The 19,360-nt window shown below is 40.3% G+C and overlaps 1 protein-coding gene across 1 annotated transcript in view; it reads left to right on the forward strand.

The window, feature by feature from the left end:
- The window catches only part of TMEM131L (transmembrane 131 like), a gene marked incomplete in the record, with an annotated part of 682,792 nt that overhangs the window by 483,627 nt on the left and 179,805 nt on the right, over nt 1-19,360 (forward strand). The window contains 2 exon segments of the mRNA XM_053703753.1: nt 3,407-3,593; nt 5,061-5,246. Coding sequence (XP_053559728.1) covers nt 3,407-3,593; nt 5,061-5,246 — 373 coding nt within the window.

Below are 19,360 nucleotides of genomic sequence, written 5' to 3' on the forward strand. Positions count from 1 at the left end.
ATATATACACACATATACAGACACACACACATATATACATACACACACACAAACATATATACACACATATACAGACACACATATATACATACACACACACAAACATACATACATATACACACACATATATACATACACATATACAGACACACACACACATATATATATATATATATATATATATATATACACATACATATACACACATATACAGACACACACACATATATACATACACACACAAACATACACACACAAACATACATACACATATACACACACATATATACATACACATATACACACACACATATATACATACACACACACAAACATACATATACACACACATATATACATACACACACACACAAACATACATACATATACACACACACACATATACAGACACACACATATACAGACACACACATATATACATACACACACACAAACATACATACACATATACACACACATATATACATACACATATACACACACATATACACACACATATACAGACACACACATATATACATACACACACACAAACATACATACATATACACACACATATATACATACACATATACAGACACACACACATATATATATATATATATATATATATATATATATACAGACACACACACATATATACATACACATATATACATACACACACAAACATACATACACATATACACACACATATATACATACACATATACACACACATATACAGACACACACATACATACATACACACACACAAACATACATACATAGACACACACATATATACAGACACACACACAAACATACATACACATATACACACACATATATACATACACATATACACACACATATACAGACACACACATATATACATACACACACACAAACATACATACATATACACACACACACATATACAGACACACACATATATACATACACACACACAAACATACATACACATATACACACACATATATACATACACATATACACACACACATATATACATACACACACACAAACATACATACTTATACACACACACACATATACAGACCCACACATATATACATACACACACACAAACATACATACACATATACACACACATATATACATACACATATACACACACATATATACATACACACACACAAACATACATACACATATACACACACATATATACATACACATATACACACACATATATACATACACACACACAAACATACATACATATACACACACACACACACATATACAGACACACACATATATACATACACACACACATACATACACATATACACACACATATATACATACACATATACACACACATATACAGACACACATATATACATACACACACACAAACATACATACATATACAAAGATAAACATGCACAGAAACTGGGGAATAAATACACTTTACAGATACCTCCTGCCCCAGTACTGAAAATACATTGAGAGCAGTGTATACATTTTTCATTCTCTTGCAGCATTCCCCAATGAAGACCTATTATGGGGTAGTTGTGCTGTCATAAAATAGTGTAAGGTGGCAAGGAACACAATGCTGCTCATCTGTGGTGTGCTGGGTTTCCATCCTGCAGCTAAAGACCCTGTGTGTATGTGCTGTACTCATCTTACCTTCATAGACTTCTCTCCTACTGCTGGAGGATCACACAGCACCGCACAAGGGGGAAGTGTAGGGAGGAGGGAAGTTTCTAAGGCAACACTTCCTGTGTAAACAAGCAGCAGTGCCGATCACAGCTCAGGCACAGCTGCTATGAGGAGAAAGAAAATGACTACAATATAAGATCACAATGATTCCTCCCCAGCACAAATGCCAGTATCGTTCACTGCACAGTGCCTGGATCTGACTGGCTGCTGCTCAGTGCTCTTACTCACTAAAGCTTTGGGGGCAACTGCCAAGCCGAACTCCAGCACTGCAGTGTTCCACATCACATGTCATACACAGCCGCAGCCCACACTCTACTGTGCTTTAGCTCCTGCTTGACCCACACATGAGTTACACATACAGTGTGTCTGTGACTGCAGTACAGTAGTCCAGCCTAGTCAGTGTGTGTGCGGGGCTAAGGCTACCGGCATCCCCACAGCCCTACCAATCACATAAATATAACATTTTGGGGCTAGCTAAAATCACTCAGTGTGTAATAGTGGGTGGGGGCTAAGGCAGCCGCAGCCCACAGGGCAAATGCCCGGTATGCCCTAGGGTCAGTCCGGGCATGACCTGAGGTGCATAGAGAGCGTGAGCTGCATAAGATGTGCAATAAACTGAGCGGGACTCCGGAAGCTTGGATAGAAAAAACAGAGGGGTAAAAGATAAGAGTATATTTATGAGACAGCAGCTGTCTCCCTGAGCAGTGTGTTGGGCGGTCCCTCTTTCACTCGCACTACAACAAGTATGATTAAAAAATAGAGTAAATACATTTTGGTTTTAAAAATGATAATTAATTATTAGCTTACAGATGAGGCAAGTTCAAAAGATATTATTTAGGGAAAAACACTTTATCAGCAGTAGTTTTAGTTATGCTGTGCGCAGAGTGTGCTGTCTAGTGTCTACAACTCTACATACGTGCGCGCTCACAGCAAAGCAGAGACTTCCGGGTTTGTCTACATAACTTTCTGCCATGTCTGCACGGAGCGGACAGAAAGTGAAGTAAATTTAAAAAATGAAAAAAAAAAGTAAACATATAATAAAAATAAATAGCGAATTGCATTTAAAAAAACAAAAGAAACATTATGAATTAAAAAACAAAACAACATAAATACAAGTGTTTAAAGTCCCTTTAAATTACGATTTACATTGTGCATATTTTTAATACGATTTATTCCTGTGTAATTTACATACAATTTTATGTTTTTGATAAAATAGATTCTTAGTGAACAATTTTGTTACGATTTTTGATGCACCTTAACAATACAATTTTGTCCTGTTTTTTTGTGTGTGTGAAGGGTTCAATTCGTTTTGTATGACTCTGAAAATACAATTTTAATTATTCCGTTTTGTAATGTATGCATCTTCTTCCCATGCGAAAATGCAGTTAACCCTCTTAGCGAGAAAACGTGGCTTTATATAATTCCACAAGGGAAAGAGAAATACTGACAAGCATTTTTAAATAATCTCACCAGCCAAGAGAGCTTTATAGAATACGGCCTTTAGCCTGGACTTAAACAAATAGATGTTTGAGTATATATGTCACATTTTTCTATCCTTCCTGTGTGTTAAAATTAGGAGGGTTTTGATTGATAAATACACTGTGCTTTGAAGTTCAACAAGCAGAGCTTTCTATGCCATAAAAATTAAATAAGATTGATCTGGCTTATATCACATTTTTCTTTTCTTTTACAGAGCTGAAGGAAAGTAAACAAATCTTATCCATCACTAAAATCTTTAAAGTTGAAAATATTGGATCACTTCCAATAACAATATCGTCAATGAAGATAAATGGGTATAAATGCCAGGGATTTGGGTTTGAAGTCCTGGATTGCAACACATTTTCTCTGAAACAGAACTCTTCACGAGATATCGCTATTGTGTATGTATTGATACTTTGGCAAATACATTGCTAACATTTCTTATGAACTTATGATGTATTTATTTTTTTCTTCCAATATAAGACATTTGTACTGTATCTGACAAGTAAGTTATGCAGTCTAGAAACCATAAGGTTATAGATGGTGTGCTTTCTGCTATGCTGATTAAAATCACCCAGATGAACACACAATTCTCAAGAATGGACACTGGATAGCTCTAGGAGTTTAATTGATATTTGACCCCTTTTACCCTTAAAATGAAATATTCAGGGAGTTAAGAAACTGGTCACGTGATTATACCTCTTTAATTTTACTAGTAGCATGAAAGAACTATTATACATTTAAAGGGAAAATTTGAAGAGACAGAAAAGATTATGCTGGGGTTCTTCAGTCCCAGCATTTAATCATCTAGCAGCAGTGAAAAAAAGGCTGCAATCAGCTCCCCTGTAAATTCTCAGAATCGCACTAGGTACATGCATGTTGTTACAGTGTTGGGAGATAAGGGCTAAAATAGACCTTTTTTTTCTTTTCATAAGATGGTGAGAATCTACAAGTTATCACATTGCATTAAACTCCAGCCCACTAGGAGGAGGCAAAACACCTCACACAACAGATTTTTATTTCTTCCTCTTTCCTATAATACCTCAGTCACTTTTTTGCCCCTAGCAAGGAGTGATGCAAAAGTGTGGATCTTCACATTGTTTGAAAGGGGTTCTCTAACCGATTTGAGACCCATTCCCTCTAGAGAACCTACAAACATGGCAGAGTGGTAGACCGGAGTTCAGCCAGGCATTGATTGTCTTCTTTTAATTCAGCCTCCCAGTTGAAATGTGGGCATGCCAACCAATACTTTGGTCTACAGTGTGCTTCTCTCTGTTATAACTTTACAGATCATAGGATGTATCGTTTAGTGCTGTTAAAATGCAAAACCTTAGTTTATTAATATTGCCTTCCATTCCCAGAAACGCATTTTGGGTACATAACACAACCCAACGTGCGACGGTAGTATTACATCTGCTATTGATTGAAAGTAAAAAAAGTTAAAGTAAAGGCTGTCTTTTGATTGACTGATCAGGCCTGTCTGTCGATAGGACATTTATACCTGTTTCTAAGTTGTCTTAAACAACAGGCTTTCACTTTTGTGTATAAAGGCATATTTGATCTATTAAATTTCTTGTATGCATTAAAAATAAACATCGACATCATCAAGATTAATTTAATACTGTACTATATTATAAATACCATATTATATTATTCTTACTATCCTTCACCAATAAAAAGTCAGATTTTTTTTTTAGCCAATCATATGCCAGCATAGAATTGTGTTTGTATACATTTTATATACATTTTGTAGCTGGTAAGAAATGTCCATTTTAATATATTATGACCTCCTGTGGGTTCCTTGACCTGTTTTAGTTTATAAAACATGTAGAAGTGCTGTGTCTGATTTGTCTTTCTTATATGTTTAGATTTATTCCGGATTTCACTTCATCATGGGTAATTCGGGAACTTACACTTGTAAGTGCTTCAAACCTGGAGTTCCGGTTCACTCTCAACGTGACTCTTCCCCATCATTTGTTACCTCTTTGTGCAGATGGTGTGCCAGGCCCAAGCTGGGAAATATCTTTCTGGAAACTCACTGTGCTGTTTGTCAGGTAAATTAAGTTTTCGGCTATAGGAAAAAGTATCTGAGAGAGGAAACCCCCCCCCCCACAACATACAATAACCAAGTATTGTAGTATATTTATTCATATACTATATTCATTTACATGTGCTTTTTATTGAATAATTCATTTGATAACCCTTGTCAGTCTTAGGCAGTGAGAAGTACATGTAAAGTAACCCAAGTACCATTGTTCAACTTTTCTGCTTCAGAATAAGTTTCTTTGTAAACAGGTTTGAACAATTATACTAAGAACCAGATTGATCAATTTGGGAATGGACAAGGTTCCCATGTTGTGAACCTGTCTGCATTTCATAGCAAATTGAAGGTGCTCTCCCTCAACTAATTGAGCGACAGCATGTCCGGGGGGATTTTCATACGCTAATTCAAAGTTGGCAAAGATAGTTTATATGAAGCAGCAGTTTAAATTTATTGCTGTGTTCTTAACTGTCGGACCTTCGTCTCTTTCCCCCGTGTGCGCATCACTGACCAAACTGGAGTGAGTTTATCACTTTCAGATAGTTTAGCTTAGCTTACCGAATTTAAAGGGACAGTCAACACCAGAATTTTTATTGTTTAAAAAGAAAGATAATCCCTTTATTACCCATTCCCCGGTTTTGCATAACCAACACTGTTATAGAAATACACTTTTTACCTCAGTGATTACCTTGTATCAAAGCCTCTGCAAACTGCCCCCTTATTTCAGTTCTTTTGACAGACTTTCATTTTAGCCAAACAGTGCTCATTCCAGGGTAACTTGACGTGCATGTGCTCAATGTTATCTATATGAAACACATGAACTAATGCCCTCTAGTGGTCAAAATGCATTCAGATTAGAGGCAGTCTTCAAGGTCTAAGAAATAAGCATATGAACCTTCTAGGTTTAGCTTTCAACTAAGAATACCAAGAGAACAAAGCAAAACTAGTGATAAAAGTAAATTGGGAAGTTGTTTAAAATTACATTCCCTATTTAAATCATTAATGTTTTTTTTTTGGACTTGACTGTCCCTTTAATTACTGGGGAGTTCATTATTTTAAAAAGCCCAAATATATACTCAGCACTACAAATGTACATTTATCATTCATGATGGTACATGGCATACATTGTGATACTTAAAAAAGCCTAAAGAAAATCAAAGGAGTGCCATCCTTTTGAGAGAAATTAGTAGTAGATTCACTTTAATGCAAAGGCATTTGATGCTTGATAATTAGTGGAACTCCTGATACCTGCAACCCTTTTTATTGCATGCCCCTTCATACCCTTTTATAATCAGTGGGTCCAGCCTACCTCATCAGAGAGGAGAGATTGCATGTAACCGGTGTCCACTTAGTTTCTCTGGTGGCCGTATTTCTAGCAATTATGTGTAATCTTATATTACACTAAGAGGATGATACAAAAGATTATATAGCTTGGTGCACCTACTGTGATGATTTTCTTATAAATGCCTCTCTGTTCTGAGTCTAAGGGCCAAAAGGACAGGATTATTGACATAGGTATGCACACAGACAGGTTATACCTGGCAGCCAGTGAAGAGAAGATCTATTTATTTTCTAAGATATGGTGAGTCCACAACGTCCTCAATTTCTGTTGGGAATATTACTCCTGGCGGGCAGGAAGGGTAGGCAAAGAGCACCACAGCTAAGCTGTTAAATGGACAGTCAAGTCCAAACAAAACTTTCATGATTCAAATAGGGCATGTAATTTTAAAAGACTTTCCAATTTACTGTTATCACCAATTTTGCTTTGTTCTCTTGGTATTCTTAGTTGAAAGCTAAACCTAGGAGGTTCATAATACTAATTTCTTAGAACTTGAAGGCCGCCTCTAAATGCATTTTGATAGTTTTTCACCACCAGAGGCCATTAGTTCATGTGTTTCATATAGATAACATTAAGCTCATGCACGTGAATTTACCATGGAGTCAGTTCTGATTGGCTAAAATGCAAGTCTGTCAAAAGAACTGAAATAAGGCGGAAGTCTGCTGAGGCTTAGATACAAGGTAATTACAGAGAGGTAAAAATGTGTATAATTATAACTGTTGGTTATACAAAACTAGGGACTTGATAATTAAGGGATTATCTATCTTTTAAAACAACAATAATTCTGGTGTTGACTGTCCCTTTAAAGGAACATTAAACCCAAATTTCTCCTGTTAAGTGTGATCAGTCCACGGGTCATCATTACTTCTGGGATATTACTCCTCCCCAACAGGAAGTGCAAGAGGATTCACCCAGCAGAGCTGCCATATAGCTCCTCCCCTCTACGTCACCCCCAGTCATTCTCTTGCACCCAACGACTAGATAGGATGTGTGAGAGGACTATGGTGATTATATTTAGTTTTATACCTTCAATCAAAAGTTTGTTATTTTATAATAGCACCGGAGTGTGTTATTCCTTCTCTGGTAGAATTTGAAGAAGAATCTACCTGAGTTTTTACTATGATTTTAGCCGGCGTAGTTAAGATCATATTGCTGTTTCTCGGCCATCTGAGGAGAGGTAAACTTCAGATCAGGGGACAGCGGGCAGATTAATCTGCAAAGAGGTATGTAGCAGCTTATTATTTTCTGACAATGGAATTGATGAGAAAATTCTGCCATACCGATATAATGTAAAGTCAGCCTTAAATGCAGTAGCAGCAACTGGTATCAGGCTGTCATGTATGTATATTTTACAATTCAGTATTCTGGGGAATGGCACTTCACTGGAATTATACTGTGTGCATAAGACTTTAGCCTAATTTGCAGGGACTAGCAACAGGCTTTTTAATAACAATTAATTTATGTTAAACGTTTTTTGCTGGCATGTAAAATCGTTTCATTTTCTGAGGTACTGGGTGAATAAAATGTTTTGGGCACTATTTTTTCCACTTGGCAGTTGTTTTGTTTAATTTATGACAGTTTACTGAACTCTCTCACTGTTGTGTGTGAGGGGGAGGGGCCTTTTTTGGCGCTTTTGCTACGCATCAAAAAATTCAGTCAGAAGCTCATTGTATTTCCTGCATGATCCGGTTCATCTCTACAGAACTCAGGGGTCTTCAAAACTTGTTTTGAGGGAGGTAATCACTCACAGCAGAGCTGTGAGATTGTAGTTGACTGTGATAAAAAACGTTTATTTCTGTAACTTTTTTTTCTGCTATCAGGGTTAGTTATCCTTTGCTAATGGGAACAAGCCTTTGCTAAAATTGTGGTTTTTTTACAAAGATTTGATGCTATAACCTTTCAGTTTATTAACTTTCAACTGTCATAACTCTTTCTGTGCTTCTTATAGGCACAGTACGTTTTCATATTATAGTAAATTACTTGAAAAGTATTTCCAAGTTGCTAGTTTATTTGCTAGTGTGTTAAACATGTCTGATTCAGAAGACATCTGTGCTATATGTGCTAATGCCAAAGTGGAGCCCAATAGAAATTTATGTACTAACTGCATTGATGCTACTTTAAATAAAAGTCAATCTGTACAAATTGAACACATTTCACCAAACAACGAGGGGAGAGTTATGCCGACTAACTCGCCTCACGTGTCAGTACCTGCATCTCCCGCTCGGGAGGTGCGTGATATTGTGGCGCCGAGTACATCTGGGCGGCCATTACAAATCACATTACAGGATATGGCTACTGTTATGACTGAAGTTTTGGCTAAATTACCAGAACTAAGAGGTAAGCGTGATCACTCTGGGGTGAGAACAGAGTGCGCTGATAATGTTAGGGCCATGTCAGATACTGCGTCACAACTTGCAGAACATGAGGACGGAGAGCTTCATTCTGCGGCTGACGGTTCTGATCCAAACAGATTGGATTCAGATATTTCAAATTTTAAATTTAAGCTGGAAAACCTCCGTGTATTACTAGGGGAGGTGTTAGCGGCTCTGAATGATTGTAACACAGTTGCAATACCAGAAAAAATGTGTAGGTTGGATAAATATTTTGCGGTACCGTCGAGTACTGACGTTTTTCCTATACCTAAGAGACTTACTGAAATTGTTACTAAGGAGTGGGATAGACCCGGTGTGCCGTTCTCACCCCCTCCGATATTTAGAAAGATGTTTCCAATAGACACCACCACACGGGACTTATGGCAAACGGTCCCTAAGGTGGAGGGAGCTGTTTCTACTTTAGCTAAGCGTACCACTATCCCGGTGGAGGATAGCTGTGCCTTTTCAGATCCAATGGATAAAAAGTTAGAGGGTTACCTTAAGAAAATGTTTGTTCAACAAGGTTTTATATTGCAACCCCTTGCATGCATTGCGCCTGTCACGGCTGCAGCAGCATTTTGGTTTGAGTCTCTGGAAGAGACACTTGAATCAGCTCCATTAGATGAGATTACACACAAGCTTAAAGCTCTTAAGTTAGCTAACTCATTTATTTCAGATGCCGTAGTACATTTAACTAAGCTTACGGCTAAGAATTCCGGATTCGCCATTCAGGCGCGCAGAGCACTGTGGCTAAAATCCTGGTCAGCTGACGTTACTTCTAAGTCTAAATTACTTAATATACCTTTCAAAGGGCAGACCTTATTCGGGCCCGGATTGAAAGAAATTATCGCTGACATTACAGGAGGTAAAGGCCATGCCCTGCCTCAAGACAGAGCCAAACCTAAGGCTAGACAGTCTAATTTTCATTCCTTTCGTAATTTCAAAGCAGGAGCAGCATCAACTTCCTCTGCTCCAAAACAAGAAGGAGCTGTTGCTCGCTACAGACAAGGCTGGAGACCTAACCAGTCCTGGAACAAGGGCAAGCAGGCCAGGAAACCTGTTGCTGCCCCTAAAACAGCATGAATTGAGGGCCCCCGATCCGGGAACGGATCTAGTGGGGGGCAGACTTTCTCTCTTCGCCCAGGCTTGGGCAAGAGATGTCCAGGATCCCTGGGCGCTAGAGATAATATCTCAGGGATACCTTCTGGACTTCAAATACTCTCCCCCAAGAGAGAGATTTCATCTGTCAAGGTTGTCAACAAACCAAATAAAGAAAGAGGCGTTTCTACGCTGCGTACAAGAGCTTTTATTAATGGGAGTAATCCATCCAGTTCCACGGTCGGAACAGGGACAAGGGTTTTACTCAAATCTGTTTGTGGTTCCCAAAAAAGAGGGAACTTTCAGGCCAATCCTGGATTTAAAGATCCTAAACAAATTCCTAAGAGTTCCATCGTTCAAAATGGAGACTATTCGGACAATTTTACCCATGATCCAAAAGGGTCAGTACATGACCACAGTGGATTTAAAAGATGCTTACCTTCACATACCGATCCACAAAGATCATTACCGGTATCTAAGGTTTGCCTTTCTAAACAGGCATTACCAGTTTGTAGCTCTTCCATTCGGATTGGCTACGGCTCCAAGAATCTTCACAAAGGTTCTGGGTGCTCTTCTGGCGGTACTAAGACCGCGAGGAATTTCGGTAGCTCCGTACCTAGACGACATTCTGATACAAGCTTCAAGCTTTCAAACTGCCAAGTCTCATACAGAGTTAGTGCTGGCATTTCTAAGGTCGCATGGATGGAAGGTGAACGAAAAGAAGAGTTCTCTCTTTCCACTCACAAGAGTTCCCTTCCTGGGGACTCTTATAGATTCTGTAGAAATGAAAATTTACCTGACAGAAGACAGGTTAACAAAACTTCAAAGTGCATGCCGTGTCCTTCATTCCATTCAACACCCGTCAGTGGCTCAATGCATGGAGGTAATCGGCTTAATGGTAGCGGCAATGGACATAGTACCCTTTGCACGCCTACACCTCAGACCGCTGCAATTGTGCATGCTAAGTCAGTGGAATGGGGATTACTCAGACTTGTCCCCTTCTCTGAATCTGGATCAAGAGACCAGAAATTCTCTTCTATGGTGGCTTTCTCGGCCACATCTGTCCAGGGGGATGCCATTCAGCAGGCCAGACTGGACAATTGTAACAACAGACGCCAGCCTACTAGGTTGGGGCGCCGTCTGGAATTCTCTGAAGGCTCAGGGACAATGGAATCAGGAGGAGAGTCTCCTACCAATAAATTTTCTGGAATTGAGAGCAGTTCTCAATGCCCTTCTGGCTTGGCCCCAGTTGACAACTCGGGGGTTCATCAGGTTTCAGTCGGACAACATCACGACTGTAGCCTACATCAACCATCAGGGAGGGACAAGAAGCTCCCTAGCGATGATGGAAGTATCAAAGATAATTCGCTGGGCAGAGTCTCACTCTTGCCACCTGTCAGCAATCCACATCCCGGGAGTGGAGAACTGGGAGGCGGATTTTTTAAGTCGTCAGACTTTTCATCCGGGGGAGTGGGAACTTCATCCGGAGGTCTTTGCCCAAATACTTCGACTTTGGGGCAAACCAGAGATAGATCTCATGGCGTCTCGACAGAACGCCAAACTTCCTTGTTACGGGTCCAGATCCAGGGATCCGGGAGCGGTCCTGATAGATGCCTTGACAGCACCTTGGACCTTCAGGATGGCTTATGTGTTTCCACCCTTCCCGATGCTTCCTCGATTGATTGCCAGAATCAAACAGGAGAGAGCATCAATGATTCTAATAGCGCCTGCATGGCCACGCAGGACTTGGTATGCAGATCTGGTGGACATGTCATCCTGTCCACCTTGGTCTCTACCTCTGAAACAGGACCTTCTGATACAGGGTCCTTTCAAACATCAAAATCTAACTTCTCTGAAGCTGACTGCTTGGAAATTGAACGCTTGATTTTATCAAAACGTGGTTTTTCTGATTCAGTTATTGATACCTTAATACAGGCTAGGAAGCCTGTTACCAGAAAGATTTACCATAAAATATGGCGTAAATACCTATATTGGTGCGAATCCAAAGGTTACTCTTGGAGTAAGGTTAGGATTCCTAGGATATTGTCTTTTCTACAAGAAGGTTTAGAAAAGGGTTTATCCGCTAGTTCCTTAAAGGGACAGATCTCAGCTCTGTCCATTCTGTTGCACAAACGTCTGTCAGAAGTTCCAGACGTTCAGGCTTTTTGTCAGGCTTTGGCCAGGATTAAGCCTGTGTTTAAGACTGTTGCTCCGCCATGGAGTTTAAACCTTGTTCTTAACGTTTTACAGGGCGTTCCGTTTGAACCCCTTCATTCCATTGATATAAAGTTGTTATCTTGGAAAGTTCTATTTTTAATGGCTATTTCCTCGGCTCGAAGAGTCTGAGTTATCAGCCTTACATTGTGATTCTCCTTATTTGATTTTTCACTCGGATAAGGTAGTTCTGCGTACTAAACCTGGGTTCTTACCTAAGGTAGTCACTAACAGGAATATCAATCAAGAGATTGTTGTTCCATCCTTGTGTCCAAATCCTTCTTCAAGGAAGGAACGACTTCTGCACAATCTGGATGTAGTTCGTGCCCTAAAATTTTATTTACAGGCAACTAAAGATTTTCGACAAACGTCTTCCCTGTTTGTCGTTTACTCTGGTCAGAGGAGAGGTCAAAAAGCTTCTGCTACCTCTCTCTCTTTTTGGCTTCGTAGCATAATACGTTTAGCTTATGAGACTGCTGGACAGCAGCCTCCTGAAAGAATTACAGCTCATTCCACTAGAGCTGTGGCTTCCACTTGGGCCTTTAAGAATGAGGCCTCTGTTGAACAGATTTGCAAGGCTGCAACTTGGTCTTCGCTTCATACTTTTTCCAAATTTTACAAATTTGACACTTTTGCTTCTTCGGAGGCTATTTTTGGGAGAAAGGTTCTTCAGGCAGTGGTTCCTTCTGTATAAAGAGCCTGCCTGTCCCTCCCGTCATCCGTGTACTTTTGCTTTGGTATTGGTATCCCAGAAGTAATGATGACCCGTGGACTGATCACACTTAACAGGAGAAAACATAATTTATGCTTACCTGATAAATTCCTTTCTCCTGTAGTGTGATCAGTCCACGGCCCGCCCTGTTTTTTACGGCAGGTAAATATTTTTTAAATTATACTCCAGTCACCACTACACCCTTTGGCTTCTCCTTTCTCGTTGGTCCTTGGTCGAATGACTGGAGGTGACGTAGAGGGGAGGAGCTATATGGCAGCTCTGCTGGGTGAATCCTCTTGCACTTCCTGTTGGGGAGGAGTAATATCCCAGAAGTAATGATGACCCGTGGACTGATCACACTACAGGAGAAAGGAATTTATCAGGTAAGCATAAATTATGTTTTTTTCTTTCATAATTAAGTTGGAGAATACAATTTTAAACAAAAATCCAATTTACTTCAATTATCTAATTTGTTTCATTCTTTAGATATCCTTTGTTTAAGAAATAGCAATGCACATGGGTAAGCCAATCACATGAGGCATTTGTGTGCAGCCACCAATCAGCATCTTCTGAGCCTATCCAGATATGCTTTTCAGCAAAGAATATCAAGAGATCTAAGCAAATTAGATAATAGAAGTAAATTAGAAAGTAGTTCAAAATTGCATTCTCTTTCTAAATCATGAAAGATAAAATTTGGGTTTAATGTCCCTTTAAGTATCACTTCCATTCCCACAAACCCCAGTCATTCTCTTTGCCTTGGTGCATGGAGGTGGTCAAGTTTTGGTGTCTGCAGAAAATTGGATTTCTTTTCCTACAAGCAAGATTTGAACTGTTATAGAAAGCCAGAGTAGGTTTACTCTGTTCTTTCCTTTTTTTCAAGGATTGGGTCTAGCCGTAGTCCACGTTATTCTCTTCAGTAGGGTAGCGGTGGCTTTAAAGCAGTTAGGAACTTGTGAGGTGGGCCTTGCTGCGTTTTTCTAACATCTTTGCTGCCCTAGTATAGAAAGCCAGAGTAGGTTTACTCTGTTCTTTCTTTTTTCTACAGGTCTCTGTGAGGAGTGGCGTCCTCTCATGCTGTGTAGGCTGTCCTCCTGCCGGACGGCTAGATACAGCTAAGTGCCTTTTGTCTTCTGGGGCTAGGAGGCTGGCACTGTAAGGGTTAAGCTGGGAAATTGCTGCCCACATTTGCTGAACTCATTTAAGGGACTAGAATTCTAAGTTCAGGATTAATTCTGGCAGGGGCAGGTGCTTTATGTGACATATGAGAGAGACTGCCTCCCCTTTAGTAGTATTGAAGGAGTTATTGGTTATGCAAGGCTAATTTTTAATGTGGCAAATGAGCCTGTGTGGTGTTTATCACTTTCTGTCAATCTGACAGCTTATTTTCATAATATATATGCTGCTAAGGTGGTTGTCCCTGTGCAATATTTCTACCCAGCCTTAGTCTGTCCGGGTTGAAATAAGCTATTAATGGTCTGCCTTATAACGCTTCAACGCTTTGGACAGACAACCTTAAAATTACTTTTCTTTTTGAAGAGACGATGAGTCCACGGATTTCATACTTGTGGGATTACGCCTCCTGGTCAGCAGGAGGAGGCAAAGAGCACCACAGCAGAGCTGTATATATATATAGCTCCTCCCTTCCCTCCCACCCCAGTCATTCTCTTTGCCTACGTTAGTGATAGGAAGAGGTAAAGTGAGGTGTTAGATTAGATTCTTCAATCAAGAGTTTATTATTTTTAAAGTAGTGCCAGAGAGTGCTACTTTGTTCTAGGGTGTAGCCTAGTCCAAATCAGTCTCTATAGTAGAGCATTTGGTGGCTTTAAAGCAATAGGAACTGGTGGGACATAATTCTCACTGTTTTTTATTTGAAATAAGCGTTTTATAGCACTACGTTTTTTCTGGTAAGGGTTAAGTATTCCTTTCCTTGTGGGGCAAATTTAGCTGAACAGTTGGGATGCTTTTATCATAAAATTGGGATAATTTTATTGCTTTAAAGCAGTTTTGGAAAAATTGTATGCTTTTTTTCTCTTAAAGGCGCAGTACAGTTTTTTCAGATTGTTATTTTTTCACTAAATAAAGTGTTTTCAAGCCTGTTTGTGGTCATTACTAGCCTGTTTAACATGTGTTTAAAAGCCATTGTGGAACCCCTACTTAAAATGTGTCCCTCGTACTGAAAGGGCCTTACATTGCAAAGAACATATTTTAGCTGATAAAAGTATGAATAAATGATAAAAGTATGTCTCAGGATGATTCTCAGTCAGAAGGGAATCAGGTTATGCCATCTACTTCTCCCCAAGTGTCACAACCTTAAACGCCCCAAGGGACGCCAAGTACTTCTAGTGCGTCTAATTCTTTCACACTGCAAGATTTGGCCGCAGTTATATCTACTACCCTAATAGAGGTATTATCTAAACTGCCTGGTTTGCAGGGGAAGCGCAGTAGGTCCGGTATGAGAGTAAATGCTGAGCCCTCTGACGCTTTATTAACCATCTCCGATGTACCCTCACAATGTTCTGAATTGGGGGTGGGGGAATTGCTGTCTGAGGGAGAGCTTTCTGATTCAGGAAAGATGTTCCCTCAAACAGACTCGGATATGACGGCTTTTAAGTTTAAGCTTGAACACCTCCGCTTGTTGCTCAGGGAGGTTTTAGCGACTCTGGATGATTGTGACCCTATTGTAATTCCACCAGAGAAATTGTGTAAAATGGATAGATATCTAGAGGTTCCTACTTACACTAATGTTTTTCCGGTCCCTAAGAAGATTTCGGACATTGTTACTAAGGAATGGGATAGGCCAGGCATTCCGTTCTCTCCTCCTCTTACTTTTAAGAAAATGTTTCCCATATCTGACACCATTCGGGATTCGTGGCAGACGGTCCCTAAGGTGGAGGGAGCTATTTCTACCCTGGCTAAGCGTACAACTATATACCTATTGAGGACAGTTGTGCTTTCAAAGATCCTATCGATAAAAAATTAGAGGGTCTTCTAAAGAAATTGTTTATTCATCAGGGTTTTCTTCTACAACCTATAGCGTGCATTGTTCCTGTAACTACTGCAGCTGCTTTTTGGTTTGATGCTCTAGAGGAGGCTCTCAAGGTTGAGACCCCATTAGATGATATTTTAGATTGAATTAAGGCTCTCAAGCTAGCTAATATTTTTATTACAGATGCCGCTTTTCAACTGGCTAAATTAGCGGCATAGAATTCAGGTTTTGCCATTTTAGCGCGTAGAGCGTTATGGCTTAAGTCCTGGTCTGCGGATGTGTCATCAAAATCTAAGCTATTAGCTATTCCTTTCAAAGGTAAGACCCTATTCTGGCCTGAACTGAAGGAGATCATTTCCGATATCACTGGAGGAAAAGGCCATGCCCTTCCTCAGGATAAGACAAATAGAATGAGAGCCAAACAAAATAATTTTCATTCCTTTCGAAACTTCAAAGGTGGTCCCTCTACCTCCTCCCCTGCCACAAAGCAGGAGGGGAATTTTGCTCAATCCAAGTCAGTCTGGAGACCTAACCAGACCTGGAATAAAGGTAAACAGGCCAAGAAGCCCGCTGCTGCTACCAAGACAGCATGAAGGGGCAGCCCCTGATCCGGGACCGGATCTAGTAGGGGGCAGCCTTTGGGCAGCCTTTCTCTCTTCGCTCAGGCTTGGGCAAGAGCCGTTCAGGATTCCTGGGCTTTAGAAATTGTGACCGGGGGGGGTATCTTCTAGAATTCAAAGATTCTCCTCCAAGGGGGAGATTTCATCTTTCACGGTTGTCTGTAAACCAGACAAAAAGAGAGTCGTTCTTACGCTGTGTAGAAGACCTATATACTATGGGTGTCATCTGCCCAGTTCCAAAAGCAGAACAGGGACAGGGGTTTTACTCCAATCTGTTTGTGGTTCCCAAAAAAGAGGGAACCTTCAGACCGATTTTAGATCTCAAAATTCTAAACAAATTTCTCTAGAGTCCCATCCTTCAAGATGGAGACCATTCAGACAATTTTACCAATGATCCAGGAGGGTCAATATATGACCACCGTGGATTTGAAGGATGCGTATCTTCACATTCCTATCCACAAAGATCATCACCAGTTCCTCAGGTTCGCCTTCCTGGGCAAGCATTACCAGTTTGTGGCTCTTCCTTTCGGGTTGGCCACAGCTCCCCGAATTTTCACAAATGTGCTAGGGTCCCTTCTGGCGGTTCTAAGGCCGCGGGGCATAGCAGTGGCGCCCTATCTGGACTATATCTTGATTCAGGCGTCAACTTACCAACTAGCCAAATCTCACACGGACATCGTGTTGGCTTTTCTAAGATCTCACGGGTGGAAGGTGAACATAAAGAAGAGTTCACTTGTCCCTCTCACAAGAGTTCCATTCCTGGGAACTCTGATAGACTCGGTAGACATGAAAATTTTTCTGATGGAGGTCAGAAAATCAAAGATCTTAACCCCCTGCCGAGCACATCATTCCATTCCTCGTCCGTCAGTGGCTCAGTGTATGGAGGTAATTGGACTAATGGTAGCGGCAATGGACATAGTTCCGTTTGCTCGCTTGCATCTCAGACCACTGCAACTGTGCATGCTTAGGCAGTGGAATGGGGATTATGCAAATTTATCTCCTCAGATAAATCTGGATCAAGAGACCAGAGACTCTCTTCTTTGGTGGTTGTCACAGGATCATCTGTCCCAGGGAATGTGTTTCCGCAGGCCAGCATGGGTCATAGTGACGACGGACGCCAGCCTCTTTGGCTGGGGTGCAGTCTGGAATTCCCTGAAGGCACAGGGTGTGTGGACTCAGGAGGAGGCTCTCCTTCCAATAAATATTCTAGAACTGAGAGCGATATTCAACACGCTTCAGGCATGGCCTCAGCTGGCTTCGGCCAAATTCATAAGATTCCAGTTGGACAATATCACGACTGTAGCATATATCAATCATCAAGGGGGAACAAAGAGTTCTCTAGCGATGATAGAGGTTTCCAAAATCATTCGATGGGCAAAGACTAACTCTTGCCATCTATCAGCAATCTATATCCTAGGAGTGGAGAACTGGGAAGCGGATTTTCTCAGTCGTCCAGACTTTTCATCCGGGGGAGTGGGAGCTCCATCTGGAGGTGTTTGCACAATTGATTCATCAAACGGGGCACACCAGAATTGGATCTGATGGCATCTCGTCAGAATGCCAAACTTTCTTGTTACGGGTTAAGATCAAGGGATCCTCAAGCAGTACTGGTAAATGCTCTAGCAGTACCGTGGTCGTTCAACCTGGCTTATGTGTTTCCTCCTTTTCCTCCCCTTCCTCGTCTGATTGCCAGAATCAAACAGGAGAGGGCTTCGGTAATTTTGATAGCACCTGCGTGGCCACGCAGGACTTGGTATACAGATCTGGTGGAGATGTCATTTCTGCCACCGTGGAAACTGCCACTGAGACAGGACCTTCTCATTCAGGGTCCGTTCCAGCATCCAAATCTAGTTTCTCTGCGGCTGACTGCCTGGAGATTGAACGCTTGATTTTATCTAAGCGGGGATTCTCTGAGTCGGTCATAGATACCTTGATTCAGGCTCGAAAGCCTGTCACTAGGAAAATTTACCATAATATATGGCGTAAATATCTTTATTGGTGCGAATCCAAAGGCTACTCATGGAGTAAGATCAGGATTCCTAGGATTTTGTCCTTTCTCCAAGAAGGATTGGAGAAGGGATTATCAGCTAGTTTCTTAAAGGGACAGATATCTGCTTTGTCAATCTTACTGCACAAGCGTCTGGCAGATGTCCCAGACGTTCAGTCGTTTTGTCAGGCTTTGGTTAGAATTAAGCCTATGTTTAAACCTGTTGCTCCGTGTAGTGAATGTAGTCCAGCGCTAGATTAGCACGGGTAGAGTATTTAGTTAAATTCTATAATTTGAATATATTGTATTTTGTGATTGGATAAATGTTTAATGTATGTACTGCAATGTTGTTATTATATATTTATTGTAGGTAATCCTAAGTATTTATCAACATACAGTTAATAAAAAGATATAAACAGGTATATACAACTGATATATATAAACTTGTTGTCTAATGTGAGCTTCTTATCTATATATAAAAACTAATAAAACATTCGTATAATTAGACAGAAATTTAATAACTTGTTAAAAGCATACATAAGATAAAAAGGGACGTCTCCCTTATAACATCGATTTCATCAGAGAAAACAATTGAATAACTGTAGTATATATTTCCGCTATTTGATAATCGGGTACCTGATATATAGTGTAACAAATGATAATGTCCAGAAATTGGATTAAAAAAAAACTTAAAGATCCAAACGAGATGACCTCCCCGCTATTGTGGCGGGTGTGTGTTACCGGTCCGTTAGTGAGAGACTGGTATTTAAAAATATGTCATGTGACTTTTCCTACGTCA

The sequence above is a fragment of the Bombina bombina genome, chromosome 2 (assembly GCF_027579735.1).
Source record: "Bombina bombina isolate aBomBom1 chromosome 2, aBomBom1.pri, whole genome shotgun sequence".
NCBI classification, from domain to species: Eukaryota; Metazoa; Chordata; class Amphibia; order Anura; family Bombinatoridae; genus Bombina; species Bombina bombina.